The sequence below is a fragment of the Carcharodon carcharias genome, chromosome 1 (genome assembly GCF_017639515.1).
Source record: "Carcharodon carcharias isolate sCarCar2 chromosome 1, sCarCar2.pri, whole genome shotgun sequence".
Taxonomy (NCBI): Eukaryota; Metazoa; Chordata; class Chondrichthyes; order Lamniformes; family Lamnidae; genus Carcharodon; species Carcharodon carcharias.
This window is the reverse complement of record NC_054467.1, coordinates 123,057,873-123,079,283: the sequence shown is the minus strand read 5'-3', so window position 1 is coordinate 123,079,283 and position 21,411 is coordinate 123,057,873. Positions and strand designations below refer to the sequence as shown.

Here is a 21,411-nt window from a genome sequence, read left to right as displayed (position 1 = left end):
TAAGCACTGCTTACTAAAGCTGGCGAACATATTTATGTAGAATAGAATGTATTTAATAATGACTGGTAACTTTGGCCCAAGTTAGCAATTAGAGCAGCATCCCTCTCCCTGCTCCTGAGTCTTTTCTCTCTCTTTGTATTCCTGTCTCTCTCTAGAACTTGCTCAGCTTCCCCAGGAATGGGAATCGTAACTCCACCTTCTTAGAACTCAATTTATCAGCGTTAAATGGCATATTCTGATCTCTGTCCCCACACAGTAGATGGCCCACCCATCGCTGGTCAAATGCCAGCGGCTGCATGAAGAGACCCTTAATCGACCACTTAAGTGGCTGAATGGGCCTTTGGCAGGAGGGCTGTCCACATGACAGCGGGAAGACAGCACCCTCCCACCTTCAGGTCAATAATCTTTCAAAAGACCTAAAACATTAACTCTGTTTCTCTGTGCATGGATGCTGTCTAACCTGCTGAGTATTTCCAGCATTTTCTATTCTTGTTTCAGATTTCTAGCAGCATTTTGCTTTTGTATCAATGCTGAGTCCAGATTGCTGTGGCACCATATACTTGTACTTGCATGTCATAGTCTGGAGATATGGATAGTGATGTTAGAGGCTTCAATTTCTTTCCATCACATGGCTGACCAGGAATTTCTCCTGCTCTTACCACCCCCCATTGGCATGTGTTGGAAGGATTTACAAGTTGATACTCAACCTATTCGGCTGCATTATGAACGCATCTTCCTTGGCCATCAGGTCCTGGGGTGCGACTCAAACCCAGAGCTTCTGGGTCAGAGGCAGGGAAGCTACCCGCTGCACTACAAGACTTCCTATAACCTCATAGGTAGGCACTGGGAAAAGAATTGCTGTGGTCATTCTGTACCGCCATTTTCAAAAATAACATGTTTACAACTTGACTCGACCAGTTCTCCACAATTTGAGATACTTAATTGGCTCAGGCCAAAATTTTTTATGGTGTTACCTAATTTGTATTGAATTTTATCCCTTTGCCCTCTTCTCCTTAATTATTGTAGCCTAGAGGAAGATCACTCAACTTCTTCCCAGACTCCATTTTGAAATGCCACACTGAAAATATCTGCTTGGAGGCACGTGGAAATTACTCAAGTAAGGTTCACTCCTCGGGATTTTCTCTTCCTTCCTATGGAAAAGTATCTGACCATGTTGTGGTGCAAGAGATTGGAACCACATTTTGGCATTGCCTTTAATATGCCATCTGATCCTTTGTGTTACTTCGAATCTATTGAAAGCCAATCAGTGTCCTCTCTCTACTTTGATTATTTTCTCAAAAGGAATGATGCCATGCTGTAAAGAAAATAGAAAAACACAAATGAAGGATTTTGAAAATTGTCACAAAGGTAATCAGTAAAGGTTGCATTTATATCTTTTTTTTTACTCCACAGGATGGTGATCCTACTCTCCCTCCAGAAAAGCGGAATCAGGTAAGGTTTAACCTAATGGAACTCTTGCGACAAAATCATGTTTATTTTGGCTGTAATTATGTTTTATAATTAACTGCAGCACCAATTCCACAAAAGTGAACTAGACGCAGCATGCATCAAAAGGGAATAAGCCTTACCCAGCATTTGAAATAAATGCTAGCTGTGATCAAATTTGCGACCAATTGATCTCCTAGGATAAAACATGAATACTGCCTGTCACTGAATCCAAATGAAAAAAGAAGTTTAGATGGAAAAAATGCAAATCAGGATAGTAGAGCAACTGAATTTAAATTAAGGAAAACTAATTTAAAGAAACATTCCAATATGAGTCAGTGTTTATTCTGAATTTGTAAGTAATATTTAGAGGACATTTTGAAATGTGGGAAAACCCTATTAGGCCTAAGCAGTAAATTTTGAACTCTGCTTTCTAGATCAGGATTGTAACCAAAACAGTCATGGAGGCTGGTTGCTATTTTGTATTTGTTTAGCCATTTTTCTCTCTGTTTTGCTGATGTTGAAATCTGTCATTTTGTTGCTTGTTTACCAAAAAATAACATACTCATTGGACTCTACCAAATCTGTCATTACCTTTATATAATCCTATTTACCATGGTTCACTTAATGCATATGAACATGATGTCCCTTTTTGAAGTGATTTAGGTTTTACGGAGTAAATGAAGAAGGCTTAACAAATTTTAAATTATAAACTCACAGCAGCAGGTACTTGGCGTTGGACTGGATTTTACAGCCGCAAATCCGACGGGCTCCCTGTGCTTAGGTAAAATATGGTGTGATGATGTCGGGTCAGCAATCTGACGTTGTCCTGCTAGTTTCTGATAATACACGAGGCAAACGGGTGCCGAAATTGGAAGGCTGCCCATTTTGGAAACTAACAATTAGCAGGCTATTGAGATTGTTGAAGAGTCAATTGACTGCAATTTTTCATTGCCCACTCCATTTTTCAGTATCCTCCTGGAAAAAATGTTGGGAGTGAGGGGCAGCACAACGGCAGATGAAAAGGTCTGCAAACTGAATCATGGCTGCATGTAACAGCAGAGTCTGCTGCTGAAGGTGGCAGTGTTTGGCTGTTAGTAAACATTATTTCTTCAGCTTTTAGGCTGACATTACAAATAAGATAGTGAGAGGGAAAGGGGCCTGGCCATAGGGCTATCCTGGAGGGTGAGGAGTCCAGCAGAGGAACCAAAGATGGTTGTCCCCATGGAGATTGCGCTGAGGAGGAAATGAGAAGGAGACAGAGGAGGCCAGCTGCCCAGGGACAGGTGCACCATGCGACCCAGGCAGGTGAGGGGTCTGCTGCTGTGCAAGGGCCAGAACAAGACGGGCAGCAACAGCCATCAATCTGTGGTAGGAGAAGACACTATCCTGCACAGACAGTCTACAGGCAAAGGATGAATTACCTTCAGCTGTCATGGCACCGATATCTTTGCAGGCTGTGATCTCCTTTTGTGAATTGCTGGCTGGGGCGATCAGCTGAAATTGTGTTGATAGTCACCCTATGTCTGTCATTCTCAAGATGACTGTAGCCTTGAAATTTTATGCATTGGGGCATTCCAGGCACCAGCCATAGATCTTTGTGACACATCTCAAGTTTAAGCTCACCATTGCATAAAGATCGTCAAATTGCGATGCTTAGGTAAGCAAGTGGCTTCATCTCATTCACCACTGATAACGTTAGTCAGGCTGACAAAGCCAGAGGCTTCACCTGTATTGCTGGATTCCCCAGAATTCAAGGTGTGATAGATTGCACACATGTGACCATCAAAGCTCCACCAGGACAGCCAGGGGCACATGTCAAAGATTTTCATTCCAGTTATCTTCAACTTGTGTGTAACCATGGTCAAATGATCATTGGTTATGTGCTCACTATCCTGGGAGTAGCTATGACCCTTACATCCTTAGACACTCCCAGGTGCCATGGATCTTCTGTCCACCAGAGCCATCGGAGAGTTGGCTCCTCAGAGACAAGAGATGCGTGCTGAAGTGATAACTCCTAACCCTATTAAGAAATGTGCAGAGGCTGAGGTGCATTACAATGAGCGCCACGCACCTACCATCATTGATGTGATTTTGATGCTTAGACTATGCAAGCTGCTCTTTGCAATTTTCTCCAGCTTCTGTCTCACTAATCATCATGTCTGCTGCACTTTACATAATCTGCAGAGAGGGGAGGTCCTGGCAGAGATGATCTAATGGATCAAGCTGCATCCTCTGGTGATGAGTCTCAGGACGAATCTGAGGACTAGCAGGAAGTCATCGTCAATCTGTGGGGTTGTTCGTGAGCTGAGCCCCACCATTGGCTTGGCAGCTGCAAGAGATGGTGAGAATTTGAAGCAGAACGTTGCTGGAAGTAGTCAGGCGGTGTTTCAGCCTCCATGGAGAGACAGAGTTAAATGGCAGAATATGACTCTTTTTCTGAACAATTATTATTCAGAAGGGAAATGGAACAGGTGTGCTCAGATGCTATTTCCTCTCTGGCAAGCGCCCTGAATGAGACATTGCTGGCATGGTCGTCATTAGAATGGAAAAAACATGCTGTTACCTGCTGCTGCTCCGCTGCTTGTGTTCGCTATGGCTGCTGCCTTGTTCAAAGGGTGCTGAACCGCACATGCATTTCTTGTGAAGCTGTCACCAACCCGATACCAGAGTGCCTTTAAATGGGTGGCTGTGAGGGACTTCCAGTTTACAGCCTAAACCTGCGCCTGATGAATACACCCGATTGGGTGTGGAACCCCCCTTTCCAGGGCTAATTGGCTAGCTGACACTCGATTCGCTGTGCTGAAACGGTGGGAGCGAGTGGACTGCACACTTCCTGTTCCATCTCCTTCACTCTGCCGGAAATGGTAAAATCCAGCCCATTGTGTTTTTCCTTGTGGAACTTGAATTAAACTAATCATATTGCTGTTGATTTCTGTCTGTGAAGTTAGTCGGAATCAACTTAGAAGTTAAACACTTGGTATAGGACAAGACAATGTTACAAATGAGCATTTCTAATGTGAAAATAAATAAACTCAAACTTCATTTCCCTGTCTAGGCAAACCTTGCGCAACTATTGAGTAGTTCTCGAGAGCGGAATAAACAGCTGACAGAGGAAATTAAGGAACTCCAGCAGAGACTGACTGAAGCACAGGGTGACAACAAGGTATAGTTTATACAGATGGGTTGGAGTTAGGGGCCGTGGAAAGAGAAAATCATCAGTCTTGTCTGCTTGAAGTAAAAAAAGGGGAAGGGAAGGAAATCTTCAAAGCGCAAAAATAGTGAAAATTGAACTAAAATAACAAAGAAATTGCATAAGCATAATATAATGGTTCATGTGGTGAACCAAAAGATGAAAAATAAATAACTGCAGTCCTGCAAGTGATTAAAATGTTCTGGTTGATAAGGTTTTGTTATTAGTAGCAGTATGCATCTCAGTCTAATAAACATGCTCATTTACTTGTTCAGAACTGTCAGAAATTCACTATCTGCTGCCCAGTGTTTGAATGTTTATGCTGCAGTGTTGTCACTATCTTCCTTCAGGCCTGCCTAACCTTACAATCCAGTTACTTATTTTAGATAACTGACTGATAGCTGCTAACAGTTCTGTTGAAACTAGTCTTCCGATGATCATGTGAAGCAACGCACAAGTCTTCTCTCTTTAGAGTGGTGATCACAAAAAAATACCACCTTTTCTAACCAGCAAAAACTAGTTATTTTCAAAGTGCAACAATATTGATGGGGTAACTTTCTGAGTTTGCATCTTGGGCAGATAGCCTCCCCACCTGCAGCAGTTATCAGAAATCTGGGTATGCACTGCCTACCAGAAATTTGTATCCAAGCGCACTCGTGTTTCCAATAGATACTACCAATGGTTCAAGGATCCTCATCAGGTGACCCATAGGTGTAAACTTCCCAAAACTGTATTACTTAACCCAAGGACAGATTATCAAGTTTATGAAAACACATCACCAGCATATTATCTTCCCCATCGTGGAATCTAATTTTATTTAGAATAAATACAATAATGCCCTTCCGCCTCCCCATTGCTTGTTTACTAGAAAACTCAAATTTCACATGGGATCCTTATAGCTAACAGGCAGAGAAACATTCATCCCATCTATCTCAATAGATTTGATCCTTTTGTCATCCTTTTGCTATTTCTCTTACTATTTTTGTGTTGTCTCTTATAATTAATTTTTATAGTTGTTTGATATTGGGATAATAAAAAAGACTTGGATTTATATAGCGCTTTTCCAGACCACTAGATGCCTCAGAGCGTTTACAGCCAATGGGCGGAATTTAGTTCTGCCCCCAGAGGCCAGCTCGGACGTGGGGGGACCCGTTTAATCAGGCGCGAGTATGGCCTTCCTGCCCGGAAGCTAATTGCGGCCTTTATGGGCCACTTAAGGGCATCATCCCTCTGCTGCTGGTATTCTACTGCTATGGACGAGGGCCATGCCATGTGGGCAACCCGCCAGTAAACCCTGATGATGGGGTCCCTTCTATTTGGGCAGCCCATGCCCAATGGAGAGACCTGCCAGAGACACGGGATGCCCATGTGTGAAGACCCTGCTTACCCTAAAAAAAACTAACGCACCTCCATTCCCCCTCTCCCAGGCCTCCTCAACTGACCCCAACAAGCCCCCCTCACTTACTTTTGTTCTAGGCTCTAGTAACAATTCTGCAGCCTGGGCTTCTTACAGTACCGGTGGTGGTCACCACTCCCAGTGGGGCTGCTGAGGTCAGCAGCTTTCGGAAGCAGGATAGCCACCCTGAAGTGACAAGGACCCGATGCCGACCAAGTAAGTGACTGAGTGGCACTAAGTTAGGTTGGGAGGACATGGAATGGCCATGGCAGGGTTACCACTTGCTCTGCAGCCAGTGGATGGGCTCACTGCCGCGAGCATTATATACTATCCATGAAGTACTTTTGAAGTGTAGTCACTGTTGGAATGTAGGAAAACGTGACAGCTAATTTGCGCTTAGCAAAGTCCTACAAACAGCAATTTGATAAGGAACAGATAATCTGTTTTTTTTTAATGTTGGTTGAGGGATAAATATTGCCCGGGACATTGAGGATACCTCCACTGCTCTACTTCAAAATTGTGCCATGGGATCTTTTACATCTACCCGAGCAGGCATTTGGGGCCTCAAGCAATGTCTGATCTGAAAGATGGCACCTCCAAGTACTGCAGTGCTCTCTCTGTATTACACTGGATGTCAGCCTTGATTTTTGTGCTGAAGCCCTAGAGACGGAACCATGTGATTTAGAGGCGAGTGTGCTACCAACTGAGCCACAGCAATAGGCCCATAATTGCTTGCATTCAACTTGTTGATCTTTTTAAACATGGCACTACACTTATTGCAACAGCAACAACAACTTGGATTCATAAAGTGCCTTTAACATAATAAAATGTCCCAGGGTGTTTCACAGAAGCATTATCAAACAAAAATTGACACCGAGCCATATGTAAAGATATTATATAGTTGACCAAAACCTTGGCTGAAGAGGTAGGATTTTAAGGAGTGTCTTAAAGGGGGAAATAGAGGTAAAGAAACTGAGAAGTTTAGCGAGGGAGATTAGGGCCTAGCGAGCTGAAAGAACCAGTGATGGATCGTTTAAAATTGGAGGAGCGCAGAGCTGGAGGAAATTACAGAGATAGGGAGTGGGGAAGCCATGGAGGGATTTGAAAACAAAGGTGATAACTTTAAAATTGATTTGTTTCTTAACCAGAAGTCGATATAGTTCAGCAAGCGAAGGAGTGATGGTGGAACAGGAATTGATGTGAGTTAGGACACGGGCAATGGAGACTTCATGCTTAGTGACTTTTTCATACCAATAATCAGCTGCCACACATTCCTTCCTTAGTCTTCTTCAGTACCCCAAGCGTTATGGCCCAAGGGATTGTTCGTTGTTAGTCCCCTAACTTATCAAGTATCCTTACCACGTTAACTTCAAAATCTTTTAGGATTCTGGCTGTACTAAAATCAATATATTATTCATTTAATAATTCAACTAATTTATCTTCAGTAAATTCCTTGTCACCTTATCCTTCAAGTGCTCTTGTAGGGCTATGTTGTTGAAAGAACTTTTTAATATCATGCTTAGCATCTTTAGCTAAACTCATCTCCAATGTCCCCTTTGATATTCTAATATCCCTTTTAACTTGCTTTAGTAAATTATTTTCCTCCTCCTGGAGTTCGCTCTTCTGTTTCCCTGTAGACTTTGAGTCGATTTTTAAACATTCTCTTTTAAATGGATTTACTTAACTATTTCAGAGTGCTTATTTAACTTAAACAGGTTTTTTTTGATTATGTAGAAAGTCACAATTATTGTTCTAAAAGCCTTTCATTTTTCCTTCACTAAGCTATCTTTCAGTAAAATTCTTCAATTAATTCCCTAATTATTCTTCCCCCATGCCTTTGTATTTTGCATTTTTTTCAATTAAGCATTTCTGTCCTGGAACATAGGAGCAGGAGTACACTATTCAACCCCTCAACCTAGCCTCAACAGCTTTTTCAGGGAGAGTGTTCCAGACTTTCCCCTTCCTTTTATGTGCAGAAATGCACCTTGACATCACCACTACCTCTGTTTTCAAGGTTATACTCCTTTCTTTTGGACTCTCCCACCAGAGGAAATAGTTTTTATCTATCAGTCTATCTATCAGTTTATCTCTCTATCTTTCTCTGTCTAACTCTGTCTGTCTGTCTCTCTCTATCTCTGTATCTCTTTCTATCTCTCTCTCCCTCTCTATCTCTCTCCCTCTCCCTCTCTATCTCTCTCCCTCTCTTTCTACCTCTCTATCTCTCTATATCTATCTATCTTTCTATCTATCCCTCTCTATATATCTCTTTCTATATCTGTCTCTATCTATCCATATCTTTCGCTCTCTCTGTCTCTCTCTTCTCTATTTTTCTCTCTATCTATCACTCTCTTTATTTCTCTACCTCTCTATCTATCACTATCTATCTATATCTCTCTATCTCTCTCTCTCTTGCTCGCTCTCTATCTCTCTGTCTCTCTCTTTATCTCCCTATCTCCATCTCTCTATCTCGCCATCTCTACCTATCTCTCTATCTCTATCTATCTATGTCTCCATCTCTTTCCATCTCTCTCCTCTCCCTATATCAACTCCTTTAATCATCTTAAACTCCTCAATTCGAAACCCATTTGTACTCTACGAGACAAACAAGCCCAGTCTATGCAACCATTGCTTATAAACTAACCCATTTAGTCCTGGTATAATTCAGCTAATCTTTGCTGTATCCTTCTAAGAGCACTATATCCTTTCTGAGTTGTGGTACCCAGCTCAGTACCACTGAATACAATACTCTAAGTGGGGTCTAACCAGAGCTCTATATATCCTGGTCCTTAGTGTTGATTGCCAGATTATTCATTTAATCATTTTATGGCCATATTCTTGAGGAGTTCTGCTTCTTGTTTATTATGGATGCTGTCCTCATCACAATAAGCCCTAGATAAAAGGACCTGGATAACTTTGAAAAGCCCAGCCTTTGGGTCAAAAAGTAACCTTGCATTACAATTCTTACTACTAACTTGTTATGTCATTTCCATTTAGCATGTAATACTGGGCAGAATTTTTAGGTCGGCGTGCAGGCACGTACCTGACCCGATCAGACAGTCAGTCGAGCGTCCCGACATCGTCCCGCACTCGTGCGATATTTCGGTCGATGGGCGTGTGTAAAAGTTGGAAGAGCGCCCACTGACAATTAAGAGGCCAATTAGTGCAATTAAAGTCGTAATTGTCTCCGATTTTTAGTAGTCAGTCCAACCTTACGCTTGGTGGATGGGTGAATCGGCCAGGTGGCCTTTGCATTTTTCATGAAACCTCACCCAAGGGCAGGATGAGGTTTCCATTATTAAATAAAAAAATGTATGGACCGAATTTTCATCATCTATATGTTCAGGTGATTGATTGTGATGTGCGGCCATTTTTTTCTGGTTTCTGAAAACGTTATTTATTGGTTTTAAAGTCTTTAGCTCCATGAGGCAGCTCTCTGCCTTCAGGGAGCTTTCATTCAGCGCACGCCTGCGCCAGCGCTTACGTCAGCAGCTGCCCTGCTCCTGCCCCCACCCAGGCAGCGCTGACCATTTCAGCACGTGCTTCATGCTGGCTGGCCGTTAATTGGCCAGCCAGCGTGAAATTGTGTTTGGGGGCCGATAGCAGGTGGCGGTCTGTTCCCTGGCTGCTCCCGGGCCTCCCAATCGCACCCGCATGCCAACCTAATAATCCTGCCCACTGTGTAATGTTCATCTGCAAAATACTGTAGCACGCATGCGCAGGATAGAAATGAGCATTGTTTTTTAATCCAATAATTTAAAAATGGAATTTCAGTGAAAGATAATGACAATTATTAAAAAGTTAAATAATAATAGCTTACAGTAGCACGGTTGAATTGTAAGATTGTGCTGCAGAGAGAACATCGCCTTGCAAACTCCCTCCTTCTGTTTCTCCAACACCCCAGTGAATGAAAAGTGAGTCCTATAATTTGATTTAATATCAGTATGATGCAATTATTATGACAATGTAATTAAAGATCTGAAAAACTTGTTCCTGGGGAAGAAAATAGAGCCATAAAAAGGTTACAGTGCAGAAAGAGGCCATTCAGCCCATCGTGTCTACACTAGCCAAAAAGAGATAAATAAAACTAGCCGCTCATTTTAATCCCACCTGGTCCGTAGCCTTGCAGGTCACAGCACTTCAGATGCAGATACAAGTACCTTTTTAATGAGCTAAGCATTTCAGCCTCAACCACCAACTTAGACAGTGAATTCCTGGTGCCCACCACCCTCTGGGTGAAAATGCTTTCTGCATGTCCCCTCTAATCCTTCTACCAATCATCTTAAGTCCATGTCCTCTGGTAATTGACCCCACAGCTAGGGGAAACAAGTCTTTCCAGTCTACCCTATCTAGACCCCTCCTAATTTTGTACACCTCAATTAGGTCACCCCTTAGTCTCCTCTGTTCTAAGGAAAACAACCCTAGCCTAATCAATCTCCCCTCAATGCTGCAATTTTCAAGCCCTGGCAACATTCTTGTAAATCTCCTCTGCATTTTCTCCAGAGCAATTATGCCCTTCCTGTAATGTGGTGATCAGAACTGTACACAAAATTCCAGCTGTGGCCTAACCAGTGTTTTATACAGTTCCATCCTTACATCCATGCTTTTGTATTCATTACCTCGCCCAATAAAGGAAAGTATTCCCTATGCTTTCTTGGCCACCTGTCCACCTATCCTGCCACTCCAAGGTCTCTCACTTCCTCAACCCCTCTCAATAATTTCCTGTTTATTGATTATTCCCTTGCTTTGTTTACCCTTCCCAAATGCATAATCTCGCACTTTTCCAGATTGAATTCCATTTGCCACTTCTCCATCCACTCAACCAAACCATTGACGTAATTCTCGAGTCGACAGCTCTCCTCTTCACAATCAACTACACGGCCAATTTTTGTGTCATCTGCAAATTTTCCAATCATGCCTCCCACATTTGAGTCTAAATCATTAATATATACAACAAACAGCAAGGGCCCCAACACTGACTCCTGTGGAACACCACTGGAAACCATTTTCCATTCGCAAAAATATCCATTGACCATTACTCTTTGTTTCCTGTCACTGAGTCAATTTTGGATCCAACCTGCCACCTTCCCCTGTATCCCGTGAGATCTCATTTTCCTTACCAGTCTGCCATGTGGGGTCTTGCAAATGCCTTACTGAAATCCATGTAGACAACATCCAGGGCACTATCAATCCTCCTTGTTACTTGCTCAAAAAATTCTAAGTTAGTAAGACACCATCTTTCCCTCACAAAGTCATGCTGATTGTCCCTGATCAATCCGTGCCTTTCTAAGTGAAGGTTTATCCTGTCTCTCAAAATTGTTTCCAATAATATATCCACCACCAAAGTCAGACTGACCAGCCTATAATTTCTGGCCTATCACACTCACACCCTTTTTAAATAATGGTACAATGTTCACAGACCTCCAATCCTTTGGGACCTCTTCTGTATCTAGTGAGGATTGGGAAATGATCCTTGGAGCACCCATTATTTCCTCCCTGGCTTCCATCAACAGGCTGGGATACAATCCATCTGGCCCTGGTAATTTACCCACCTTCAAGGACACCAGACCCTCCAGTACTTCCTTTCTCACTATGCATATTGCATCTAATATTTCACACTCCTCCTCTTTAACTAGAACGTCTGCGTCATCCCTCTCCTTATGAAGACAGAGACAAAGTACTCATTGAGAACCCCGCCCACATCTTCTGCATCAATCCACAGGTTACCATGTACATCACTGATCAGCCCTACATTTTCCTTAATTATTCTATTGCTCTTAATGTGCTGGTAAAACATCTTAGTAGCCCTACATTTTCCTTAGTTATTCTATTGCTCTTAATGTACTGGTAAAACATCTTAGCATTTTCTTTGATCTTATTTGCCAATATTTATTCGTATCCACTCTTTGCTTTCCTAATTTCCATTTTTGCTTCACCCTTCTACTTTATATACTCTAGGCTTTCTACAGTATTAAGTTTTTTGTGACTGTCATAAGCTTTCTTTTTCTGCCTTTTGTTTCTAGATAACCAGGGGGTTCTAGATTTGGCAGTATAACCCTTTTTCTTTGTGGGGACATGTCTACACTATTCCTGTAGAATCTCGCCTTTGAATGCCTCCCACTGATCTGACATAGTTTTTCCTTCTAATAGCTATATCAAGTCCACTCTTGTCAGCTCACCTCGCAGCTTTATAAAATTTGTTTTCCCCCAATTCAGAACTTTTACTCCTGTTCTATCTTTATCCTTTTCCATAATGATGCTAAATCTAATTATATTATGATCGCTATCTCCAAAATGGTCCCCCACTGCTACTTCATCCACTAACCCAGCTTCATTTCCTCAGACTAAATCTAGAATTGCACCCCCTCTTGTTAGGCTTGTTAAGTGCTGGCTAAGAATGTTCTCTTGAAAGCAGTTCAAGAATTTTGTGCCCTCTGTGCCCTTCACACTGCTCATATCCTAATTAATATTAGGGTAGTTGAAATCCCCAGTGATTACTGCCCTACTGTTTTTGCATTCAGAAATCTGTCCACATATTTGTTCTTCTAAATCCTTTCCACTATTTGGGGGTCTGTATCACACTCCTAGCAGTGTGGCTGCCCCATTTTTATTTCTGAGCCCAACCTATATGGCCTCATTTGATGCTTCATTTAGTATATCATCCCTCCTCACAGCTGTAATTGATTCTTTAACCAATAATGTTACACGCCCACCTTCTTTATCCCCATCCCTATTCTGCCTAAAAACCTTTTTTTATTCATTCATTGAATGTGGGCTTCGCTGGCTGGGCCAGCATTTATTGCCCATCCCTAGTTGCCCTTAAGAAGGTGATAGTGAGCTGCCTTCTTGAACTGCTACAGTCCATGTGGTGTAGGTGTTGTTAGGAAGGGACCTCCAGGATTTTGACCCAGAGACAGTGAAGGAATGGCAATATATTTCCAAGTCAGGATGGTGAGTGACTTCGAGGGGAACTTCCAGGTGGTGGCGTTCTCATGTGTCTGCTGCCCTTGTCCTTCTAGATGATAGTGGTCGTGGATTTGGAAGGTGCTGTCTAAGGAGCCTTGGTGAACTCCTGTAGTGCATCTTGTAGATGGTACACACTGCTGCTACTGTGTATTGGTGATGGAGGGATTGAATGTTTGTGGATGTGGTGCCAATCAAGCAGACTGCTTTGTCCTGGACGGTGTCAAGCTTCCTGAGTGTTGTGGGAGCTGCACTCATCCAGGCAAGTGGGGAGTATTCCATCACACTCCTGCCTTGTGCCTTGTAGATGGTGTGTGGCATGTTAATCTGCCATTTTTGCCCCTCCTTAAGCCACGTTTCCGTCATAGCGATCATATCTTGCTGCCATGTGTCCATCTGTGTCCTCAGCTCATCGGCTTTATTTATTATACTCCTTGCATTTACATATATGCCTTTTAATACTTCCAAATTCCTGTGCTGTACACATTTTAGCCTGTGATGCCTCTGTTTTTAAGAGTCGCTCACTGATTCACCACCTCCCGTTCCTTGCGCTGAATTTGCCCTCAGGTTTCCATCACCCTGCCAATCTAGTTTAAAGCTCCCCCCGCCCCAAACAGCACTAGCAAATCTCCCTGCGAGGATATTTGTCCCAGTTCTGTTCAGGTGTAGACCATCCAGCTTGTACAGTTCCCACCTTCCCCAGAACTGATCCCAATGCCTCAGAAACCTGATGCCCTTTCTCCTACATGGGTTTTCCAACCACGTTTATTCGGTCAATTCTCCTATTTCTATACTCGCTTGCATGTGGGACTGGGGCTGAAATAATTGCATTAGAGGTCCTGCTTTTCAATCTCCTTCCTAGCTCCCTAAAGTCTGTTTTTAGGACCTCATCCCCTTTCCTACCTAAGTCATTGGTACCAACGTGGAGCATGATGTCTGGCTGATCACCCCCTCCCACCCCAGAGGAATGTCCTGCAATTGCCCCGTGACATCTTTGACCCTGGCACCAGGGAGGCAACTTCCCACCTGGAGTTACATCCACGGCCACAGAAGCAGCTGCCTGTTCCCCAAACTAATGAATCCCCTATTAATACTGCTCTTTCCCTCTTCTTTCTCCCCTCCTGGACAGCAGGGCCGCCCAAGGTGCCACAAACTTGATTCTGACTGCACTCCTCCAAGGAACCAACACCCTCACTGGTATCCAAATCAGAAAACCAATTGAGAACCGGGACCCCCAGACACTCCTGCACTGCCTGCCTAGTTCTTTTGGACAGCATGGTGGCCACCCATTCTCTTTCTGCCTCCAGGCTTCTAAGCTGCAGTGTGACCACCTCTCTGAATGTGCTATCCACATAGTTCTCAGCCTTGCAGATGTGCCACAGTGACTCCAGCTGTTGCTCGAGCCCTGAAACCCGGAGCTCAAGGTTCTGCAGCTGGTGAAACTTCCTGCATGTGTGGTCGTCCAAGACTCTAGTAGCAGCCATGACTTCTCACCATAATTCTACCCACCTTAATTCTAAGCGAGAACTACATGAAAGACATAGAATGTGATGAACTGTAATCTGCGACAGAAATTGTTCGGTTGATATTAACGCAGAGGTGGGATCTAATCCATGGGGGGGGTGGGGACAAAGTGGTTCCAAAGCATTGAAATGATGATGTGCACCTGTGTGTTACAATTTCTCCTTGACTATTTAATGCACAGATGGAATTTGGAAGAGTTGGCAGCATTGCAGAAGAGAGAGGAGATGTGATAATTGCTGTGGTACAACTGAGGGACTAATTGAACTTTCAAGCAATTGGAGCATCATTGGTATCCTGAACACACTGTGATCAGCTGGGTTAGAGCTGGGGGCCCGATCTTCAAATTCTCCCTCTTCCACTTCCTTCTCCTCCTGGTCTGCATCTTTGCTATTGGAATCCGAAGAGAGTTGTGCAACGTATTCCTCCTACTCATCAAATCTTTGCTGCTGCATTATGCTGTTTAGAACCCATCAAAACAATTATCCTTGAAATATTCCTGGGCGAGTATTGAAGGAAGCCCCTAGATCAATCCAGGTAGTTGAAGCACACCTGCTCAATGACATGTCAGGTAGTAGTCCTCTTGGTCTTCATTGTTGGGGTTCCTCAGGGGTATCAGCAGTCAAGTTTGAAAAGGTATCCTGTGTTATTTAGCAACCATTCCTTAAGACTGGTTCCAGGTATGAACAGGTCAGGAATTTGGACCGCTTCAGTATGAAAGCATCATGGCTGCTCCCAAGTAATCTGATGCTGAGCTGCATGAACCTTTTTTTGCGATTACACTGCAATTGGTCATTGATGGAATGAAATCCTTTGCAGTTGATGAATTCTTTTGGTTAATCCAGTGATGCTTGGATTGGTATGTGCGTGCCTGTATATGCATGCATGCGTGCGTGCATGCATGCGTAATAGATGGCTTCCTACATCTGTTGGCAGCTAACCAGAGATGTGCTGCTCATTCTGGCTATTGTAATCACAGGGGATGTTTACATACCTCCCAACCCTGAAAAACAATCCAGACCCCGAGGGGTCTTGACAGAGTGGATGTGGGGAGGATGTTTCCTCTTGTGGGAGAATCTAGAACATTTAGTCACGATTTAAAAATAAGGAGTCGCTCATTTAAGACCGAGATGAGGAGAATATTTTTCTCTGAGGTTTGAGAGTCTTTGGAACTCTCTTCCTCAAAAGGCAAGGGAAGCAGAGTCTTTGAATATTTTTAAGGCAAAGCTAGATAGACTCTTGATTAACTAGGGTGGGGGGGGTGGTGACAGGTTATTGGGAGTAGGTGGGAGGTATTGGGATTTGTGATCTTTAACCAGCCCTTTGAAGTGTGGCTCAAGCTCACTTCTGTTTTCCTGACAAGCTACCCAAACTCCAAGAATCCCAAACTCGGGAAGTGTTCATTTCAAATTGCTGCCGAAATCTCAGGAAAGGAGCCTCATCAATATATTATATTGATGGACCTGCCTCTCATGCTCAGGTTACCCAACCACCGCAATATTTGCCGCGGTTTAAACAGACACAAAGATTTTCGTAGTGGGTTAGAGTCGGGTTTCACAAATTTGATGATTTAACCCCAAACCTCTCCAGCCCATTGCAAGGGGAAGGGTTATACTCCATCCTGCTGCTCACTCCCCCCACTCCCCACAACCACCCATCCTTCTGTTAGGCTTTGGTGTTATAGTCCGCATTTTCTATCGTATGGAGCAAAACAAGAAGGAAAACTAGTTTCTCTATCACAACCGTGATATACTTAGAAAGTATTGGGAAAACGCTAAATTTCAAAATCAGTTTTTTGAGGATGCTTGCATTGCTAAATCAATGAACTTCTGTAAAGGGCTCTTAAATTGATGTGCTATGAAAGGACCATTGATCTTTACAACCCATTGATATCAATGACACATCATAAAAGGACCATTAAACATCATCCTGAAAATCAAAGTGTTGTTCAGACTGATATACTATTTGCATGATGATCAAGGCCACTAGTTTGATGTTTTAACAGATTTTTAAAATTCATTTAAGGGATGTGGGCTTTGCTGGCTAGGTCAGCATTTATTGCCCATCCCTCATTGCCCTTGAGAAATATGGGCAGCAATGCAGAAAGCAATCGCCAAAACACTAGTAAGAATCCCATGGATTAAAAATCAAATTTGACTTATTCAGTGACCATAAAGCAATGATGATGATTATTTCTTTTCTCTTTCTTTGAGCTCCTACGAATGACTATTGCAAAACAGCGCCTAGGTGATGAAGAAGTAGGGGCTCGTCATTTTCCTGCACATGAACGTGAGGACCTTGTTCAGCAGTTGGAAAAAACACGTGAACAGGTACAAACTATTCTAGTTGCACTTTACATTTTTTTAAAATTCTTATTTAATCATATATTCAACTCTCATTTTACTCCTTGTTTGAAGCCACTGCCCAGCAGTTCAGCTTTTACCCAAACACAGCAGCTGGACCATATCTGTTAAAGTCACACATAACATCCTATGCAATTGTAACTTTTGCTCACTGTTTATCCTCAGCTTCCTCAATCCCTCCACCATCTTTCAACAATAACATTGTCAAACACTCCATCATTTCGAGTAGGTCACTGCTGTAGTCCTCCTTTGGTTTCCAGGGTCTCACTGATGCCTATTGTAACAAAGGCATTAGGTCACCTGCATTTGTTTCTCTTCCTGTCTCGTGTGCCATCTCCCAATATACTGTATGCATTGCATTCGTACCTTCCTCTTTATCGTTTATATGGCCCCTCTTGGCAGTATCATCCAGAAGTCATGGGGTTGGCTTTCACATTGATGCTGATGATCCTCAGCTCTGTCTCCACCATGTATCTAGGACTATTGCTATACTCATTAGCCAGCTTTCCAGCATGAAAACTTTGATCAATCAAAATTCCCTGCAGCTCGGTGTAGGTAAAACCAGAAATGTCCTCCATCAATCTCCTCAACTGAGTCATAAGTTGTAGAATTAGTATAATGCATGTCTCTAAGCTGAGCACCTTCCTCCTTATTTATTCCTTTTCTAAGACCACTTGCTTCCACTGTCACCACATCGCCTGCCTTTGCCAATACTTCTACCCCCACCACACTAAGAGCTAATCCATGTCTTTATCGCCTCAAGGCTTGACTTCTCTAATGCTCTCCGAGATGACCTCCTCTCCCCCTTACAAATTACAATCAATTTGAAATGGAAAGCCTGTGACCTAACCTATACAAAATCCCAAACTTCCTTGCAGGCCTGGGGAGTCGGTGTGGTGGGCATCGGAGGCATTGGAAGGGAGAGAAGGTTGTAAGGGGGAGGGAGGTCAGGAATGCCTGATTGAGGAGGCTTCTCAGGCAGACACCAGGACCCAGGAGGTAGGTGTAAAGGCATTCAGCTCCTGAAACTGTCAAGTCCTCACTTCCATGTGGCTGCTGGGTTTCCTGATACCAACAGCAGTTAAAGTTAGAAGTAGAATGACGGTGAGGCCTGCAGCCTTCTTGGAATGTGTTGGTTGCTTGCTCACCTTCTGGTCTCAATTAAAACCAAAAATGAGCACTTTGAAGATAAGTTTGGATTGGGAAACAGATCTCTCAGACTTTAAACCCCACTACCTGATCTAAACCTGTCTTTTTTTTAATTAAAACTCCCTCCTCAGTATGTTCTCCTGCTATGTGGTGCCCACAGATATTCCTGTTTGAAATAGCTTCCTGACCGTGCAAATTGCTGTAGGAGTTCAAGATGGTGGACGATGTTGTAGGAATAAAGATCATTTCACGCAGGTTATCCTTTCCTGTTGCCCTTCTGATTGGATCTTCTCTTTTGATCCAGCATATTTAATCACTGGTATAAAGCTTAGGACTAAATGGAGGATAGAAAGGAGGACGAGGGGAGGAAGATTGATTGTTTGGCTAAACCATGTATTTAGAGTGATGAGGCTGGATTTTATATTCCTCCGCCAATGGGGGATACATAAAACCCAGCGGGTGGCCTTCCTTACCTGCCCACCCTAAGTGGTCTGAAATTTTACATTGAGGGGATAGGTGTCAATGACTCACCCACCCTTAGGCCTATTGAGGCCCATTCCATCAACTCCGATATTACACCCATGACAAGAGGAGGCTCATGCCAAGCAGGAAGCTTGGCAGCTTTAGCGGCATGGGCTGGTGTTGGGCAAGGTGGGGTAGCCTTCTTTGAGGGTTCCCAGGGCCAATTAGAGGCAACCCCTAAAGGTCATTTTCCCCTTAAACCCTTGGCCTTGAAAACCCACCTCCTCACCCACTCTCCAAGACCCCCTACACCAGATGTACCTGGGCTCCTTGGCATGGTGGGACTGCCTGTAATCCCAGCAGTTGCCAGTGCCCTCACTGGCCCTGCAGGGACTTCCAGACCTCTGATTGGCCAGCAGCTCTCCAAGACAGAGCAATTAACACCACTGTCAGTGTTAAATTGCTACGGGGCTGCTTTCAGGATCATGGTCGGGCTCACCCCGCCCCATCCTCCCACCCCCTATGACTTTTTAGCTGAAGGTGGGGACCACGGACCCTGTAAAATCCCAGATGAAAAAAGGCCATTCAGCCCATTGGGTCCATGCTGGAAGATAGGGTATGGTATTTGGAAGCTGCCTGTTTGAACAGTGACAGTAGTCAGTACGGGGAGTGAACCTGCAAAATGTTTTTTGGGTAAGTAATTGAAAAGTCACATCAATTCTAGATATAACATCCCCCAAAAGGACTGGTATCCCTGTAACTTCAATTTCCCAGTTAGATAAATTGCATAATTATTGTCTTATAAATGACAACTTAATTTACAATAGGCACAAATGAGCAATTTCACAAATGCATACCCCTGTTCACAGGAAGTATTCACAGTAGTAATGCTTGTAAGAAATGGTTAAATTCGGTTTTAAAATTGAATGTTTTTATAGACACGCTATTTTAAATTTTAATTCACAGACCTTGCTATAATGTTTTAGGTAAATAATTTAAGTATGGATTAATTGTAATTGGATTATTGGATTGGATTAATTGGTTTAAAGATTGGTAAACCCCCTGGACCAGATGAGCTACATCCCAGAGTTTTCAAGAATGTGGCTGTAGAGATAGTGGATGTGTTAGTGGTTATCTTTCAAAATTCTCTAGATTCTGGAAAGGTTCCTGCAGACAGGAAAATAGTAAATGTAATCCTACTATTTAAGAAGGGAGGGAGAAGAGATAACTGAGAACTACAGACATGTTAGTTTGACATCAGTAGTAGAGAAAATGTTAGATATATTGTAAAGGATGTGATAATCGGACACTTAGAAAATAATGATATGATTGGGCAGTCAACAGGGATTTATGAAAGGAAAACCATGTTTGACAAACCAGTTGGAGTTTTTTTAAGATGTTACTTGCAGCATAGATAAAGGATAAGCAGTGGATGTGGTGTGTTTGGATTTTCAGAAGACTTTAGATAAGATCTCACACAGAAGGTTAGTGAACAAAATTAGAGTACATGGGATTGGGAATAATATGGATTGAGCTATGGATTGAGAATTGATCAACAGACAGAAAACAGTAGGAATAAACAAGTCATTCTCAGGATAGCAGGCTGTTACTAGTGGGGTACTGCAAGGATCAGTGCTTGGGCCACAGCTTTTCACAATCTATATAAAATGATTTGGATGTGGGGACCAACTGTAATATTTCCAAATTTGCTGATGACACAAATTAGTTGGGAATGGGAGTTGTGAGGAGGATGCAAGGAGGCTTCATGGGGATTTTGACAAGCTAAATAAATGGGCAAGAACATGGCAGACAGGGGGAGGTGATGGCGTAGTGGTATTGTCGCCGGACTAGTAATCCAGAGACCCAGGGTAATGCTCTGGGGACCCGGGTTTGAATCCTGCCAAGGCAGATGTGGAATTTGAATTCAATAAAAATCTGGATTAAAAGTCTAATGATGACCATGAAACCATTGTCGATGTTGTGAAAACTCATCTGGTTCGCTAATGTCCTTTAGGGAAGGAAAGGAAATCTGGCATCCTTACCTGGTCTGGCCTACATGTGACTCCAGACCCACAGCAATGCAGTTGACTCTTAAATGTTAAATGGCCCTTGAACAATGATGGGCAATTGCCAGCGACACCTACATCCCATGAATGAATAAAATGTAATGTGAATAAGTCTGAAGTTATCTACTTTTGGTAGAAAAACAGAAAGGCAGATTATTTCTTAAATAGTAAGAGGGAAGCATTGATGGTGTCCTTGTTCATGAGTCACCAAAAGCTAGCATACAAATGCAGCAAACAACTAGGAAAGCAAATGTTACATTGGCCTTATTTGCAGGGTACAGGAGTAAAGGTGTCTTGCTGCAATTGTATAGAGCCTGGGCAGGTGGAAGGCGTAGCAGTAGGGGAGCATTTTGCAGATAGTGACCATAACTCAATTAGATTTATGATAGTTGTGGAAAAGGATAAGGTTGGGCCAGGAATAAAAGTTCTAAACTGGGGAAAGGCTAATTTTACTAAGATGTGATGCGATTTGGCTCAGGTGGACTAGGAGCAGCTACTTTCAGATAAAACTATGTCAGAGGAGTGGGAGGCATTCAAGGAGGAAATAGCGAGATTGCAGGGCAAATATGTTCTCATAAAGACAAAGGGGGGGATCAAATCTGGAGAACCCTGGATGTCAAGGGACATAAAGGTTAGGACTAAGAAAGAAAGAGAAGCTTGTGGCAGATACTGAGGGCTCAATATGGCAGAGTCCTTAGAGAAGTATAAAAAGTGCAGTGGGGAACTTAAAAAGGAAGTTAGGAAAGCTAAGTGAGAAAACATTGGTGGGTAGAATAAAGGGAAACCCAAAGGGTTTTCTAAATATATAAAGAGCAAGCAAATAACTAGGGAAAGAGTAGGGCCAATTTGAGGTAA

At 43.0% G+C, this 21,411-nt stretch overlaps 1 protein-coding gene across 5 annotated transcripts in view; it reads left to right on the top strand.

Annotated features, from left to right (window-relative positions):
• The window catches only part of ccdc149a (coiled-coil domain containing 149a), a 168,086-nt gene that overhangs the window by 51,342 nt on the left and 95,333 nt on the right, over positions 1–21,411 (top strand). For all 5 annotated transcript variants that reach the window (XM_041195894.1, XM_041195885.1, XM_041195875.1 and 2 more), the window contains exons 3-5: positions 1,414–1,452; positions 4,505–4,612; positions 16,730–16,846. In XM_041195894.1, coding sequence (XP_041051828.1) covers positions 1,414–1,452; positions 4,505–4,612; positions 16,730–16,846 — 264 coding nt within the window. The remainder of the gene's footprint in view (positions 1–1,413; positions 1,453–4,504; positions 4,613–16,729; positions 16,847–21,411) is intronic.